The 13,419-nt window shown below is 40.5% G+C and overlaps 1 protein-coding gene across 1 annotated transcript in view; it reads right to left on the minus strand.

Annotated features, from left to right (window-relative positions):
• Iqgap2 (IQ motif containing GTPase activating protein 2) overlaps nt 1-13,419 on the minus strand; it is a 260,427-nt gene that overhangs the window by 45,827 nt on the left and 201,181 nt on the right. The window contains exons 18-21 of the mRNA XM_003470236.5: nt 9,975-10,058; nt 8,855-8,926; nt 8,184-8,253; nt 6,346-6,554 (exon numbers count right to left, since the gene is read on the minus strand). Coding sequence (XP_003470284.2) covers nt 6,346-6,554; nt 8,184-8,253; nt 8,855-8,926; nt 9,975-10,058 — 435 coding nt within the window. The remainder of the gene's footprint in view (nt 1-6,345; nt 6,555-8,183; nt 8,254-8,854; nt 8,927-9,974; nt 10,059-13,419) is intronic.

Raw genomic sequence — 13,419 nt, forward strand, 5'->3', positions numbered from 1 at the left:
TGGCCACCAACCCAACCCTATAGAGAGTGCTGAAGGACATTCCAGAGAGAGAGGAAGGAATACCAGGATTCCAGCAACAGGGGCAGAGAGGCCTAAGTGAACAGGGCAGACAGTGAAATGAAGGAGTAAGGTGGACAAATTATAGCAGTAAAGAGGAGTAGCAGGCATGAGGCAGAGATGGAATTTGTTTTGCTATCTTGTTATGATTTGTTTTTCCCTATAATACAGAAAGGACAGATATACATGTAGAAATTCACACATGGGAAGAATTTTTTAAACTATTTACGGGAACAGATTATATAATGCAAGATGTAATGAACAGATACTCTGTAGAAGAGACACTAAGAAACCCAATGCTAATTCTGTAGCATTATGATATAAAATCTAGCAATACTATTATTCACTGTTCAGAGTGATATTAGTCTAGTCTCAAGTTCAATTTCAGCATACGTAAAGATAAGGACAGCTACTACGAAGAGAATAAGAGATACTATGGTAGTCATTATTGACTTCTCCAATGTCAGATCTTGAAGACCTAAAAAGCCTTCATCATTCTGTAATGATTTGATTAGTTCTATAATATGCAGTATGTATTTAATGTGTGTGAAGATGGGGACAACTATTTGGAAGAAAACTACAGATAATTAAACAGTGAAGATCTCCAGTGGACTTGCTTTGAAATCAGTATTTCTTTAAATTGTTTCTTTTTGAACTGTTTTGATATGTTTAATCTTACCCTCTTTAAGATAAAAAACAAGTGTTTAGGACTGATAACCATATTACTAAGTTTTTGTTAGATCATTGAGCAGAACTGTTGGCAGTGTCACTATTTGAATGTCACTTTACATATTTTAATTTTGTAACCTGAACAACTATTTCTAAGATGACAATATGTAACTTATCAACTGGTGATTTCTTACCATTTATTTTTCTGTAATTCTGTATTATTTCTATCCTTTTTTTCTCCATGCATGTATTTTTTGTGTTTTTTTCTCTTTAAATAAATTTTAAAAAACAAAATAGTATGCTAAGTGAAAAAAACCACAATTTGCTATATATTGTGATTCTATTTATAGGAAATGTCCAGAAAGGGCCAATCTATAGAGCCAGGAAGTAGATTACTGGTCTTCAAGCCTGGTGGTAAAGGGAGAATGCAGTGTTGTTGTTAATGCAGAGGAGTTCTTTCTTTTTTGAAGAGAAACCTGATAGTTCACATACTATACTATAAAATCCACCCCTGAAGGCAGTCCCTTCAGCTTCAGCAGTGTTTAGTCTATTCACACCGCTCTAATTCCAGAACACTTCCTTTGGAGTTTCTGGCATGAAAACGTTTGTGAATTACATAGAAATGATGGTCAGAAAAATCTTAAGAGTATTTTAAATACAACTGAATTGTGCCCTTTAAAAGTGTGAATTATATCTCAATTTATAAAAGTACTTTCAAGGATTAGGATATAGCTCAGTGGCACAGTACCTGCCTGGCAAGTATGAGGTTCTGAGTTCAATTCCCAGTACAAAAAAAAAAAAAACCCAAAACAAAAAATAAACAAACAATAAAACACTTTTAAAAACTATGTAACTAGAAATAAGCTGTGGAAATAAAAGGGTTTCTCTACATATTTAGCAAAATTTAAGTTTTTTTCCCTTACCGTGTTTCTTTAGCCCTTCACAGGAAACCTTGGGAAATGTGGCTGAAAACCTTGTCATATGATCACTTCAAGAGCTTATGAATCATGACCAAGGGTAGGTCTTTCAGATGAAGGGCTCCCAAATTAATGTGTTTACAGAGGCCGAGAGTAAGGAGGACATTTTGCATCTTTTGTTGGCAAGTATACCCTATTTGAAACATACTCGTTTTTACAACTGAGTCATACTCGGATACTTTCAATCTACTTTTGTTCTATTCTATTAGAAAAGCCTCTGCCCACTGTGACACACTGAATCGATCCCACAGTGCTCAAAATGAAAATGGGCTGGGGATATGGCTCAGAGCATAGCCTGTGGCTCAAACCCTAGTACAGAAAAAACAAAAACAAAAACAAAACAAAACAAAACAAAAAAAACCCACTTGAACTATATTTAGACAAACTATCTTACAGGATCTAGTCCCTCTTTCTCTTTCTCGGTGGAGGTTGCTCTAAACTCTGGTGACTGCTTTGTTGACTTCATCTTCTGGGTCATTTTAAAAATCTTTTATGTTTTTGACATAAATAGGTGAGAAGGGAGGGGTGGTGGTCAAGCTCAAGAGCAGGACTAAACTCCTCACTTCTGAACACAGATCCAGTGAAGGCAGACAGGAGAGCGGTAAGGATGGAGCGGGCTAGGGAGCAGGCTGTGCCTGCTGAGGGCCGCTGTCTCCTCTCACTTCCAGGGGATCTCCTACTTGGGAAGCTCGAGGAGCGAAGGCTGACCCAGACTGGTGACACATGCAGCAGACACTTTTTATTAACCAAAGCTTAATTTGCCATATTCTTACTCAATCCACACTGAACACACGAAGAATACTAGTTTGCAGGAGCAAGAGAATTCAACTCATTCATAGCGCTCCCACATCACAATGTGCTTTTGCTGTCAGATTTTGCCTTTCCCTGCTAACAGGTTACCTCACCTGCATGTAGGTGATACATTACAATTTTTGGGAGTAGAAGGTAGGGATTAGTGTAACGAGTTTGGCTTTGGGGTCATAAAAATATGTGTATCTTGTAAAGCATAATTTACTCTGTGACCTTGCAAAAGTTAACCTCTAAGCCTCAGCTGCTAAACTAGAAAACGAACTTAATAATAGCACTTTTACTGGGTTGCTATGAAGGTAGAAACAATAGATGTAAAGCACCAAGAACATTTCCTGTGACAAAAAGAAGGCTAGGGAAGGTTACAAAAATATGCCCAAGGTCACATGCTAATCTAAGCAGTGAAGTAGTACAGTTGGGTTTTAAAATCTATCTCAACTCCGAATTTCAGGCAGGACTGCTTTGGGTGCTCGTATGGTTCATCAGACTCATCAATGGGAACTGAAGCACTTAGTAATTTGCTTTTAGATACTATTTAAGTCTTTGAGCTAGGTCCATACTTTTTTCCTCCTGTGAACTGACTTCATTTGTCCTGTGCTCTTCTCCAAGCCATGCTCTTTGCCTAAGGCCAAAGTGAGCCCCTTCACTAATTCACTGATTGAGGTTTTCAGCACGAATGGTGATTCTTAAAGAACTGTAAGGAGCCATAAGGTGACACATGAGCAAGCTCGAATTGATCCACACAGTGACAGCGAACCTTTCAGCACTTTCAACAATACAAACAGCCTGCTGTGACATGCATGCCACAGGTTTGGCACTACTCATCTGGGAGGACCTAGCCACTTCGCTCTAATATCTTTTTTTTCTGAACAACTTTCATTGTTAAGAAAGAAGGAAGATAAAGAAGGTAAATCTAATATTATTGTTCAAAGAAAAATCACTTAATGTTTTTCTCCGGGCTTTCAATTTTCTTTTATAAGAAAAAAATCATTATAGGTCCTTTTCTATTATACTGCAAATCATTTCCCTGTCATTATTTTTCAAAAACATTATTTTGTGGCTGTATAACGTACATGTTAAACTAATCCTATAGTTCGCCATTTATTATTTTAATGTTTAAAACTATTTCCCTCTTTTACAATACTTATAAAAATAAAGCTTTAATTCTCTATCTTTACAATGAAACCAAAATGCTACTATCATCAAGGAAAAACTTCATATTTAAGAATCATCAAACTTCTAATAAGTGTTGGATAGATATTTGGTGTTTGAAAGATTAACTTTCTTTCTTTTTGGGCCAGGGTCTCATTCTGTTGCCCGTGCTGGCCCTGATCACCTCTACGCTTCAGCTTCTTCAATAGCTGACACTAAGGAAATTATTGTCTGTAGTGCATGTCTCAAAAAAATTAACTTTGCTTCCCAAGTCTATTAGTTAACACCAAACACGTTTCATTTCAGTGCTGGGGATAGAACCCAGGGCATTCACACTGAGCTATCTCCTAAACTCTTTAAAAATTGCCCAGGACAAGCTGGAACTTGCAAATCCTCCTGCTTCAGCCTTCCAGAGAGCTTATATCCAGCAATAAGTGCCTTTTTAGAAAACAAAATAAAACTTCAAGTTTTCACAATTATCTGGAAAAGTATTGTGGTTATACTTCCACAAGATATATATTATTTAAATTATCTACGGATTTGGAACTAAGTTTTCATTTTAAAAAGGCAAGTTATTTCCTGTTTACAACTCAGTGAGGAGGGACAGAGTGTGGCTGCAGTTTAAGACTGTAAAAGGCTTTCTTCAGAGGACCTTCTGGAATACATCACACTTGGAAAGCGCTCATCTGCGTCATATAGCACAAATACACGGTTATGTTTCTTAGAAATATTTTTCCAGCTAAGTTAAAGAAGCAGAGTTAAAGAGAGAATAGTTATATTTTTGAATATTTAGAAAATACAATCATATTCTATTTTACAAACTGTACCACTTCCCTGACTTCCGCTGCAACCCTCTCGCTGGACTCTCATAGGTTGGAGGACTCAGGTGGGGCCTTCGCCTGCTCAGATGCCAGGGCCTGGGATGTGCACCTGCCAGCTGTTCCCCTTCTCATGGGACGCTGCCTCTGGGTTCTCTACACCTGTCCTCCTCGGCCCTGCCCACGCCTCCTTGACCCATCCGTTTTCTGAAAACTCGCATGGTGTACTGAAAAGCAAGAGGCTCATGGAGAGAGGTCTCACCCTAGACATCTGTACTTGGGTGAAAATGTTACTTTACCATTGGTTTACAGAGCCCACACACCAGCAGTTTTCACCTGCATGCGGAACTGTGGCACCATTTCTTTAAAGACTACTAATGGATATGGGCCACTCCGCAGGACATTGTGGGAAATGCAAGGGTGTTTTTGGAGGGCTTCATCAGGGCCCTTGTGGTTTCTAGTGGGTGGGTGGCAGTAGCTCTGCTGTACAGTAACTTGCCAGGTGGTCCGTGTAACTCTCTCATCTTGCATGGCAGGGATTATGAATGTCATTCATGGAGATCAACACTCTGTTTGTATTACTCAAGCCAGAATCTAATTGTTTTACACACCGGCACCAGAGACTTCTCCCTACATAAAACCTTTAATATACACTAGCTTTTCTAGGACTGCTTCTCTGTGTCATTCAGGGTACCGCATGCTTGGGTAACTCTAAACCTTACACGAAAGGTGCTCTGCTTCTGGAAAGGCATCCTGTCTGTTCCACCCCTCCTGCGTGGGTCACTACCTGTGCAGAGCCTTCAGTCGGGGATGATGCTGGGGAGAATCTCAGCCACTCAGCACCTGCATCATGCTCTGCAACATCACCAGGCTTGGAGTTGTGCTACCCTTTTATGGGCTAAAATAAGGTGGGTTGATGTAGACATTACCAAGTGAACAAATTAAGGCAACATCTAGTAAAAAAAAAATCACCATGCTAGTATATCTTTATGTTAAAACATGTGTTTTCTATTATAAATAATTTTCATTTTATTTCTCTTTTGTATTTATATAAATGTGTTCTTTTTTTTAGGAAGGCACATATATACATAGGTTTATTATATATAAATTCACTTTGGAATAGTAAAGAAGCCTTGGAGAATACATCACAAGTATATTGATGAAGGCATATAATTTTTCAGGTTTAAAGCCACTAACTTGTATTCAAAATGATAAATGAACTTTAGATAACTTATTCTAGAATGCAAATAGGCTTGGCTGGACCAAAGCAGCATGAGTATAGGTGATCTAAATACACAATGAATGCTAAAGTATCACCATTAAAGACACCCTGTAAATAATCCCCCTCAAAATACTATATCCCTCTCCTTCTGAACACACTTAATCCTTTCATTCTCGCCACTTTATGAAGCAGTGCTGGAAGGCCTCTTTCACAAGTATGTTTACGAGGTGTGATCAAGAGTACAGGGAAGGCTGTGGCTGAGTGCCAACCGACAGAAATGCAGGGCTGCACAAACAGCATGGTGAGTCCTTATCTGTCTTCTTCACCGAATCTGACACCAGGAGTCTCTGGCTCTTCCCCAAGGTCAAAATGACCATGAGAAATAAATGCTGTGAACTGAATCAGGACACACTGACTCACTGAATCACAGCGGCCACAACAGTGCTAAAGACATTCCTGGAAAGAGATCTTTGTAAAGCACCGAGTGATGGGATATGTTCAGAGTGAGAGACAATATTGTAAGGGAGTTGATATGTTTTTACTGTAACAAAATATAAATTCACCTTCTGTGTTGACACACTTTACACACATGCGCGTGTGTAGTTCCCACTCTTGGGGCCTCGCCTTCTACAAACCCACTGACCTCTAGTGTGATCCTGTTCTTCACCAGGAGCCCAATCTTGATGTCCATCAGGTTCAGGTCTTTCTCCAGCTGTTGGTTGGCCCTGATCTTGGTCACTACTTCCTCCCTCAGTCGAGCTACCTCCAAATCCTCCTGGAAATCCAAGTCACTTTGGTCCAGTAGGTACACAAATTTTCGGATGACTGTTAACGGTGGGTTTTCAGAGCCCACTGCAGCAAGAACAGGCATATTTCAATTAGGAAAGCTTGGGATTATTACCAACAAGAGAAAAAACAGATCTATAAGGTATTACCAGAAAAACTGACAAATGAAAGTACATGGTCAGTGGAACAAATCTCCATCATGTAAAGTATGGACAAGAAAATCAATCATATATACAAATACACAAAACCCATAGCGCCTGGCCCCAGTACTTTCCACTTATCTAGCACTCATTTATCAGCCGTTTCTGTCGCTGCTCCTGGGACCTATGCACAGGCAAGATAGCATGATGAGGAACCTGGGAAGGAAAGTTAATGCAAGTGACCTCACCCCCAAGGCTTTGCAGCCAAGCCAGATAAGATTATGTTCTTGCTGCAGGAAGCTCTCTCAGCCCAGAAGCTCTTTGAGAGAAGCCAGAACTGGGTGAAAAGTAAATTTAAAAAAGTCACTGAATGACTGTAAAGGCCAAACAGGATCAGCTCCAGGATGAGTGGAATGAGTGTTTGTAGTTGGCAGAAGTACATGATGTTAAAAATCAAAACTCTATGCCTGTTCTTTTGTGAGGGACCAAGGGAGGCTGCTCAGCACCTAGGGCAGCCTCAGTCACTGAGAAAAATATGCTCCAATAACTCCAGGCAGCCTTTCCTGGAGTACCTTTGCTTTTCTGTTTTGATTCTCTGGTACTTATGACTCTTAACGAATATCTTTTTTAATGTGCTTAGTGAGTACGCTTCTGGGTAAACTGTAACAATAAACTGTCTGGATGCTCCAGGGTGAATGATTGAGACCCAGTATTTGTGGGTGAGAGGCAGGGGACTTAAAAAGAAGGAAGACATGTCGTGTCCATGGGTCAACTCCCACAATAAATGCAATCATTATGCACTGCAGACACGGACTCAAAAATACAAAAATTAATAAAATCTGACTTGAAAGAGCCCAGTCCAGCTTGGGCACCTGCAGTGCCATCTGCTCTCCACTGGGAGTCCTAGTTGTTCCTCTTTGTACTTTTCGCTTGGTCCCATGGTGTTCTGATGCTCAGGGAGTAAGAAGAGTTTAGCCAACAGCACCTACAACCACAGCATAAAGTCAGCAAGAAGAACCATATCTAGAATCGTCCATACTTCTGTTGTCCACTTCTGATGACCTTTACAGGAGAGGTGGCCTTGGATCACATGGTTATCAACTTTGAGAGATGAGATTATATATATTTTTTCCCTTTTTTACTCTCATTTCTAAACTTTCTTAAATAAATATGTTTTATCTTCACAATGAGAGGGAAACATAGGCCAATAAATAAAGCAAACAATTGAAATGATGGCTTATCTTCTGGTTAACTCTTTTGCATTTGATTCCTGGCTGTAGTTCAAATTTAACACAAAATAAAAGCATTTGTGCCAGTGCCAGTCTCTCTGAGCAAGAAATGAAACTCACTCTTCTTGTTCCTACCACTGACAGCAGGAAGCCTGTTGTTGTCACCACCGCCTTTGTGAGTGCCCCTTTAGAGCTAGAGCTAGAGATGACCAAGGTCCACTAGTGCAACAGCACCACCCTCCTGCTCCAGAGCAGCTCACAAACGCTATGCTGCAAAGAACCCCTGGTTAGGAAGGAACCCGGTGTTATCAAAGGCTCCTGCTTACCCAGGGTCCTGTAGTCGTCTCTGGCCTTGCTTGCTCTTAGAAGAGACTGTATTTTCACAATTTCATTTTTCTGCAAAATAGTGAGAAAGTCACAATGTCACAGGATTCCCATCTACCCTATTACTCTATAGTTTAGAACTTTAAAGAACTGATAATATTTAAGAACTGAGATTATTTAGATGAAGTGCGTTCAACACATATTTCTCACCTTCCTCCTCCTTAACAAAGGGTCATAAAATTTAGCTCCAAATGGAAATAAGACTACAAAGGGTCTGTTTAAAAGATCTAGAAAGGGAAAGGAGTTGTAGCCCAGAGCTTAAATGACACGATCTATGTCCACTCAGGTATTCTTTAAAGACTATAAAGAATTCTTCCTGTGGGCTTTGCTGTGACCAGTTAGCATTAAGGAGAGTTATACATGCAACACTGCAATGAATTCTCTGGAATCTTCTCTCTCAGGTGCTCCTAGCCACAGTCTCTTCTGCCCTCCTGATTGTGGAAGTCTTACTTTCAACATGCTTTCTGAGTTATCATGTTGAGCTCTAAACTCCGTTCTTTCCTAAGTGGCCATTCCCATCCCTTAATAAAAAACATCTTTCAATGCTCATAGTCAGCAAACACTGATCTAGCCACCTGCAGCCCAGACAGAAACCCACATGCATTTTTCTTACATGATCTTGGAAATACCGCAGTCGGGAAAGGTAGTTCTTCCTTGTTGTTGCCATTCGGTACCAAGACTGAATCTAAAAATCAAGACAGTCACCAAACACCTGTTAATATAACCACATGCATTCCTTCTTAAAAAAAAATCTTATTTGATGAAATTAGCAGCTTGCTAAATAGTAAGTATCTAAAGCCTGTCCTCCACTCCCCACTCCTATAGCTTCCTCCTCAACTCGAAATGCTTTATATTACCCTGCCTCTCACCACCTCAACAGAAGGAAGGTAGGGACACACAACAGCTTTGGACTATGTTGTTTTAATTTCAGTGAATAAAGCTGAGAGAGTAAGGTTTTCCAGGAGTTGCAATAAGTCACTGAATCAAATTAAAGTAGCTCAGGGTGTCTCCGTGACCCTTTAAAACAACCTTTGGTTTCTATAGAAAAACATCCCAAGAGGTCTCGGAAGGGACCAACTGCTACCAAATGTTTGAGGGATTAAGCCTGTGTTCATGGTGAGCCCTGGGCAGCATTTTATGATGAAGCTACTGTACAATGGATCTAGACTATCACACCATTCTCTGCCTTTGCAGTTTAGAATAACTTTTAAACAAATCTCATGCGATTCCAATTTGTCTCACACTGTTCAGTTCTCTTCTGGTTTCCAAGTAGTCTACAAGCTTGTTCTGCATGAGACAGAAGCCTTGTGGCTTTTTCTCTGGCAGTGTGGTCCCCATAGCCTTTTCTTCCTCTGTGTGCCTGGGTGAGAGGCTGGGTTAGAGGAGGAGCTCAGCCCTTAACACAGCTCCTAGGTTAGTCTGCTTCCCCTTGTCATTGCTGTGCAGGTTAGGAAGAACTTGGGCTCCCTGAGAGTTCAAGTCATTCAGAATTCCTCAACAGCTACTGGCTGTAAAAATGTCCACATTTGAATCACCTAACCACATGGAGGATGTGAGCCAGTTACAGATGCTCAGTTGACTGGTCTGAAGATGATCTACCACTGAGTAGCGGAGGGAGGAGGTAAACTCAGGACCAATTCTGAAGCTCACATTTCCACAACGCTGTCTTTCAGAATCAGAGCAAAGTGAAGGGACTAGCTGAAGCCCTTGATATAGTAAGAAAGGACATTTACCTTTACAACAGAGTCAACATTATCAGCGAATGTCTGTCGCCTCAGCAGGTACTCCTTCTGTTGTTTATGTCCCTTCCAAAAAGCCTGCAGAAAAGAGAGTTTATGTTACTAATGAGCATAGCGATTTACAAAGTACAGCCACAGAGCATCTCTAGGGAGGCCCTGGGTTGGGCCTTCGGAGGGCCCTCCCCTCCGAATCTCCTCTAAATCCATCTCTGGGGTAGACATTAACTGGGCAGAACACATACCAGCTTGCTGCTGAGTCCTGACCCAAGGTGGTGGAAGCAGCCCAGGTAGGCACCCAGGTTCCTGCATGAAAGTTTATGTTACCAAGGCCCTCCATGGTGAAAAGGAGTAATGAAACAGAACCCCCCCCCCCCCCCGCCCAACCTGTAGTACTAAATGGATGCTAGTGCTATTTGGTAACAACACAAGCACTTGAGGGTAATGACTGACCAGGATCTTTATGCCAACAAGTGGTTCACAGTGACCAGACTGAAAAGGAAATTTGTGATCCAGCTAATATCTTTAAAAGGATTAGATCCATAGCTGTTATCAGTTTATTCCAGTTCATCTACGAACATCTTTTCGTTGAGGCACACCTTCCTTAGGTACTCACTGTAACTCACTGATCTGGTTTTTCAAATTAAAAATGAAAAACAAGTTCCTTGTTAGAGAGGGCAAATAATGCATAGAATTATTAATTTCTTTTCATGCCTGCATATATTAACATACTTCACTCATTCATAAAATATTTCAATAAAATATGGTGTTTTATTATTTAAAAAATATTTTGTAATGAGTCATAAAAAACAGCATAGAATCAAAATGATTAAGGGAAAAATTTGCTCCAGACTTCAATTCATGCCCCTAGAAATGACAGAGGATGCTTTTTATAAAAAGAAACTCAAATAAAAATAACTTATTAGCTGGATATGGTGGCATACACTGGTAGTCCCAGCACCTGGGAAGTTAAGGCAGGAATACTGCAAGTTCAAACCCAGCCTGGGCACCTTAGTGACTTACTAAGAATCAGTTGAAAAAGGTGGTGGGGGCTGGGATGTAACATGGTACAAAGACCCTCATTCAATCCCCAGGGTTAAAATGAGAAGCATACAGATGTAGAGTTGGGAGGGTCTCTGGAAGTGAGGAGGCAACTGGGATTGGATTGTAGAGGGACCCACGAAAGAAAAGTCCACAAAAATATGGGAATTCTTCAGGATGACTCTAAGCTTGCAAGAGCCTTCTGTGGCCTTCAGGGTAACTATGAGGAAATTATCACCTTACCCATTTGTCAAGCAGTGAGCAAAAAATGGGCATATGGGCAAGCGGGGGTTCGGGAAACCACAGAAGGGTAAAGTGTTTTTGGATGGAATCCGGCAATATCTACTTTAAAATGACATATATTTTTTCTTGTGCATCTGAAAGCAAACTTTGTTTGTTCAATTATTTTTAGCAATAGCGTTTTATGACTCTAATACCCTGATGTTTTGAGAAGGAACATCATTTAAAAAATAAGTCTGTATTCATCTATGAATGCTTCCCCCAAACTTGGATGATATTTCTTTTATTTTATTTGGGAAAAACGTTTCTTTGTGATGCCATAAAATGAGAAATTTTAAAGATGTGTATTCCACATCTTTAAGAGTTTAAGAGCTGTTAGTGAGAAATCAATGAAGGTTATCAAATACAAGACACTAGCTGCTAGCCAGCTACTGGTATTGCTTCCCAGTTCTCCCCAGGAAAACTCTTTAAATTGGATCTGCCATAGATAATTCTTAGATATACTTCTATGCCAAACAAGAGCTTTTGTTTACATAGTTTTTAGATTTCACTATTCCTATTTTTATTCTGAAACTCAAATTTGCCCCAAACCACAATTACCAGATTAACTCCATCCTGCATGTTTATATGCAATTCCGCACAGCAGTAGTGTACCATCGGGCTTTGATGCAGAGGCCAGGAAAAACATGACAGGAACAGCCCATGGAACAACAGAGCTATCTCAGATTATCTGTCAATGTGTGGTCTCAGTCTAAGTTCTGACAACGAAATATATAGGTCTACAACTCATGGTGAGTTTCCAGAGTTGCCAGAGGGAGTTAGTTCTTCACCGCTTGGCTTCTGTAGCTTCATCACCAGACCCATATTGCCAGTGATTTTCAATTTACCTTGAAGGAAGGCCAACTGAGGGTCCATTTTACTAGTCACCAGGGTCAGCAAGTCTGAGTCAGCCATGGTGATAACGCAGTCCGCCTTCTTATCTGAGCTGGGAAGCACCGACCCTTTGCCATTCTTCACATCCACCATCCAGGTGGCTTCTTTACCCCTGGGGCTCTCCTTCATCTTAAAGGCAAAAATACCCGATTTTCCTCACAAACTGTTGGCCTTCCTCTTCAAGGTTCTTTCAATCTCCTTGAAGACCAGGTTTGCCTTAAATCCGCCCCATGCAGAGCTAGTCGGAGCAGCCTCGATTTGATTTGCTCTGAAACATTTGACACTTTTAGAAAGCCAATCCTGTGGACGGTCACCACAACAGCCCCACTGAACATGACATTTTGCCTTAGATTTTCTAATTTTCAATATATCTAGCTAGAACCACAGACAACATTTTGTGGTACTGGGGATTGAACCCAGGGCCTTTGTACTGAGCAACTTAAACAACTCAAGAGGAAAGGAAAAATGTATTATTCCTATTTTTACTTTGAGTTTTTTCTTCTTGATGCTCCAAAATTCTTTTTTCTTTTTCTTTTTCTTTTTTTATTGTTTCTCTCTGGCTTCTCTTTTGCACAGGCATACGGGTGGTAAGTTTCCAGTTTACTTCTCTGGGCAGAACTCTGACAGGTGTGTCCTTCAGTCTTCTGTCAAAGAGCTGTTTCTCATTCAGGTAACAAACGGTCTTTTGCATCTACAGCGTTCACGACTTCTGTCTTTACTTTCAGAGGTCTGACCCCTGTGTGAGTTTCCTCGGTTTTCTCTGTTTGGGATTAGCTCATTTATTCAACTGGAGTTTTGGTCTTTTGCCACGGGGAGGAACTTTATTTCTCTGAGTGTTTTTATAGGCACAGTCCTTTCTCCCTTGCTTGGGGACACACATGTTAAATCCTTTTAGCCCCACAGATCCCTTGGGCTCTGTTCATTATTTTTCCAGTTTGTTTTCTTGGTTTTCTGGACATGTCAAATTCTATAGCTTTAGTTTGAAGTTTTCAAATTCATCCCCCTGTTCACTGTACTCTGGGGTGAATGACACGACCCACAGTTTTTCCATATCTGTCACTGTTTTTATTTTTGTGGTACTGGAAACCAAACCCAGGGCCTCTGTACTGAGTTGTATCCCCAGACCCTTTAAAAAAAAACAACACAAAAAAAACCAGGGTCTTGCTGCTAGGTCAGTAAATTGTGCAGGCTGGGCCTGAACCTATGATCCTCTTACCTCAGCCTCCAA

Source organism: Cavia porcellus, unplaced genomic scaffold (assembly GCF_034190915.1).
Source record: "Cavia porcellus strain 051 isolate PalLab524CR breed Dunkin Hartley unplaced genomic scaffold, mCavPor4.1 scaffold_11, whole genome shotgun sequence".
Classification (NCBI taxonomy): domain Eukaryota; kingdom Metazoa; phylum Chordata; class Mammalia; order Rodentia; family Caviidae; genus Cavia; species Cavia porcellus.